The 3,802-nt window shown below is 60.4% G+C and overlaps 2 protein-coding genes across 2 annotated transcripts in view; both read right to left on the bottom strand.

Annotated features, from left to right (window-relative positions):
* GGTG_08472 (hypothetical protein) overlaps nt 1–421 on the bottom strand; it is a gene marked incomplete at both ends in the record, with an annotated part of 1,275 nt that extends 854 nt beyond the window's left edge. Inside the window, one exon of the mRNA XM_009226312.1 lies at nt 41–421. Coding sequence (XP_009224576.1) covers nt 41–421 — 381 coding nt within the window. The remainder of the gene's footprint in view (nt 1–40) is intronic.
* Nucleotides 422–1,635: 1,214 nt separating this feature from the next.
* On the bottom strand, nt 1,636–2,241 carry GGTG_08471 (hypothetical protein; the record flags this gene model as incomplete). Its single annotated transcript, XM_009226311.1, has 1 exon — nt 1,636–2,241. The coding sequence occupies one exon, from the start codon at nt 2,239–2,241 to the stop codon at nt 1,636–1,638; it is 606 nt and encodes a 201-aa protein (XP_009224575.1).
* Between the last annotated feature and the right edge of the window lie 1,561 nt (nt 2,242–3,802).

Raw genomic sequence — 3,802 nt, 5'->3', positions numbered from 1 at the left:
CCGGTTGCGCCGCGACGGCGCCCGGCCCCAGGGCGCAGACGGCCGCGTCGTGGCCCGTCAGCAGCGCCCGCAGCTGGCCGCCGTCGTCGTCCGAGTAGCTGTCGTCGGTGGTGCGGAGGACGCGCACGGATGGTGCGAGGGAGGACGGCGTCGAGGACGAGGCGCGCGTTATGGCCGTCACGTCGAAGCCGGCTTCGAGGAGGGCGGCTGTTATGGGGGCGCCTAGGTTTCCGGATGCCTTTTTTTTTTGGGGCGGGGGGGGGGAGCGTGTTAGGGACATGAACGCCTGCCGAGAGCGGCGGTGGGGACCGGCCCGTGCCGGATGAGGAGGAGGAGGAGCAGTTGGTGGGTGGCGGGGATGGTTGAAGATGCCCGTGGTACTTACACCGAAAACAGCGACCTTCTTGATTGGAGACGACATGGGGGACGGGGATAGGGACATCTGGTGTTGTCTTTCACGAGGTGGTGTTTGGCTCGATGTCGCTCCTGCTTCGCCTGAATAGATTGGTATTGCCGAGATGGACACGTTAATAAGAATGACGTTCGAGTGCATGCTCGGCAATACATCGTTCCAAGATCTATCTATATATACAAAATAAAGCCATCGTGGAATGCGGAAACCCGCCAAAATCCAAATATTCGCATCCGCTGCCGGCGGAAGTCCGCCAGCGCCCAACTTCGGAGTCTCGGAATCCTACTAGAGTACTTCTACGCAGAACGCGGGACAGGCGAAGCAATTCAACCAGAAAAAATAAACGCTAAAAGATGAATAGAAAATGTCACATGTGCCTCCAGTTGCGTAACTAGGCGGGACGCTGGTGACCAGCAACCTGAAAGGAGACTAGGAAAAAAAATACCCATCCGTCCATCTCCACGTCGTCTCTTCTTCCCATGCAATACCAAGCTTCTAAAAAGTCGGTCGGGAGCGGGTCGAAAGAACACCATCTCTGCCAAGGCCGCCCGCCAGGGTTTCGGTGACTCGCTTCGAGCACATCCCATCGAACGATATTTAATTTTCGTTATTTCTCTGGGCGAGCACCACGCACCACGCAAGGCGGTGGGCTGGTTTGCCCATCGCACCCTTGTGCCTGACGACGGATGGGCCGGCCGCTCCCCCCCGCCCTTGCCCTCCCCTCCCCTTCATCTCGACCAGCTGCAATCGATCGGTAACAAGTCTACCGCATGAACATCGAGAGCCGGCAGGCAGATGCCGGGCGGGGGAGGGAGAATACGGTCGGCCGGCCAGCATGGTGCTGCCCACCGCTGCATGCAGCGCAGTCCGACACATCACATCGCAGGGTACCATGTGCCGTAGAAACCGCTGCTGTCCGCCTTCCCCCCCCCCCCCTTGTTCCTGTGTGTCAACCTTTTGAGACAAGTGGCCCGCCGCCGGGAGAGAGCGCCGCTGTTTCTCCTATCTGCGTGATTGCAGGACCCCTAGCGGCGCCTGGCCTGTGATGTGAGGGGAAACGAGGGTCGGCCTGCAGCGTGCGTGCATTGCGCTGCAGCAAGGGCGAGTGGGACGGGCGGTGAAATATACGACAAGGGTGGCATCGCGTTTACCTGCCCCAAGAAACAAGGGCGTTTGCTCCAGCCCTCCCCTTTATGCGTGTCTCATCGTTTTGACTGGCATGCTCACTCCTCCCTTCTCGGGCTCCTCTTCCGGTCACTCGACGCCTCCTTCCAGCAATAGGCCGCCGCCCCGACGCAGAAGACGGCCGCTATGATGACCCTGGGGTCCAGACGGCTGCGCTTCTTTGGCGGCTGCTGGTGTTGCTGCTCCCTCTTCCTCTCCAGGTCCTCGTCGTCGTCGTCGTAGTAGTAGTGGTGGTGGCCGCCGCGCCCGCTGTACTGGCTGCGGTCCCTGCGGTGGCGGTGGTGGTGGTGGTCGTCCTGGCGGCGCCCGCGGGAGTCGTAGACCTGGGTTCGCCCCGAGCACGACGACGCGATCGAGTCGTCGGACCGGCGCCGCCGCACCACGCGCCCCATGGCCTTACCCTCGTCGTCCTCGTCGTCGTAATCGTCCCCGCGGCGCGACCGGCTCCGCTGCTTCCGCCGGGGCACCACGGCGTACCTGTCGCTGTCGGCGCCGTCGACGCGGCTGCGGCTGCGGCTGCGGCTGCGGCGGCGGCGGCGGTGAAGGTCGTCGTCGGACAGGGAGTCACGATCCCGCTCCGACGGGTGCCTGCTGCTGCGGCGGCGGTGGCTGTCGCGGGTTGGCGAGAAGGGTTGTGAGCTCATGATTTCAATCGGCCGTGTTCCAAACAGTCCCCCAATATGTGGCGGGGATTCTTTCTCGGCTGGCGGCGGTGCGCTTGAGGGCTGCGGTCTCAGGTGCTGGAGCTGCCCACTCTAGGGAGTTTCCAAGGCGCTGAGATTCCAAGTTCCTGAGGTTTCGGATTGCTTTTTTCGTCCGTTGTCGGCTGGCTTTCTTGTTGGAGATGCACCGGGAATTGGAACGCGGGCTTCTGGCGAAATCAATCCGACGGTGGCACGACAATCATTCTATGACGACGGATGCACGATGATGAGGGAGCCTGCTTGGCAGTGCGCTTTCAGTGCAGATAGTTGGCGCACATTCGCTCGAAACCGGCAGGGGTGTGTTTATTTGCGGTTTGCGCCCAAATCCACTTTCGCCAGCCTTCCTGGGCGTAGGGGCCGCTGGGGGATCGGATTCAGACACTTGCTAGCGGCCCTCAGAATTGCTTGTTTGTCTCGCCAAAAAAAAAAACCCCTACTTGCAGCCAGCCTTGGAGCATGGAATTTCGCCAATTTCATCGGGCGATGCCAGGGAGGTGACAGATTCGCATAACTGCCGCCCGCCCGCCCCGTCGCAGCCCCGACAGCCACCTGGCTTGGCAGTTCTGCCTTGACCGGGGCGGTGCGGCGATGTGGCCTGACCAGAGCTGAGCGCGCAGTCATGGCGTTGTTGGCTGGTTTTGCGTCGCGCCGTCTGCCAGCAAGTGTGCCCGAGACCCAACCAACCCTTCTTCCTGGTCGGTCCAAAATCGGTGATTTCGGGAGATGCGGCTCTCGCCGGGCGTCAGACTTGGCGATATCGAATCGATCGCGGGTAAGCTTGCAGGTCCTGGTACCTAGGCCTTGGGAAGATGTGCGATGCGCGTACCTAGGTGCCTAGGTACCTACATGGATGCAAGTTACTTGTTACTGATCACATCTCACTCACCACCTTTATCTGCCTACCTACGCGGCTACCTGCTAGAACTAAGAAGCCGATAAATCCATGTCAATCCAGCTTGGACCGTTGAGAGACCTGCAATGACGCAGCTAAAGGAAGAACAGAATGACTCAGCCATCTCATCCGACGAACTCGCGCTCGCTGTCATTTCACCTAAATAGGATGTCCAATAGCAGCCACCAGACCCAACTAGCTTTTCGACACACCGATGTTTTCTCGTGATCGATATTGGGCGCCGATGCGCAACTCCGCCCGGCATCAGCAAGCCACCCGCCGTCCGGGGTCAACCCGGCCAGACACAAGACACATGAGTGGTCAATGGTGCCCGTGTATGTCTGCCTAGCCCGTGTCGGGAACTCATGACGGAAAGATACAGTTTTGCACGCGCTGACATGGTGGCGGTTCAGGGCGTCCCGCCGTGCCCAGCCGTCAGGCCACGCCCGGGCAAGGGGCCGGAGCCCGCGGGACACCGAGCCTGAATCAGGTTGTGCTCGCTGCTGAGGTTAGGTAGGCACCAGCCTCCAAAAAAAAAATCCGCACACGCAAACAAAAGGGGCACATTTTGAAGTCAATTTACTCACACCAAATAATAGCCCGTGCCTA

The sequence above is a fragment of the Gaeumannomyces tritici genome (assembly GCF_000145635.1).
Source record: "Gaeumannomyces tritici R3-111a-1 unplaced genomic scaffold supercont2.4, whole genome shotgun sequence".
NCBI classification, from domain to species: Eukaryota; Fungi; Ascomycota; class Sordariomycetes; order Magnaporthales; family Magnaporthaceae; genus Gaeumannomyces; species Gaeumannomyces tritici.
Note: the sequence above shows the minus strand (reverse complement) of the source record. Positions and strands in the feature narration are given on the sequence as shown.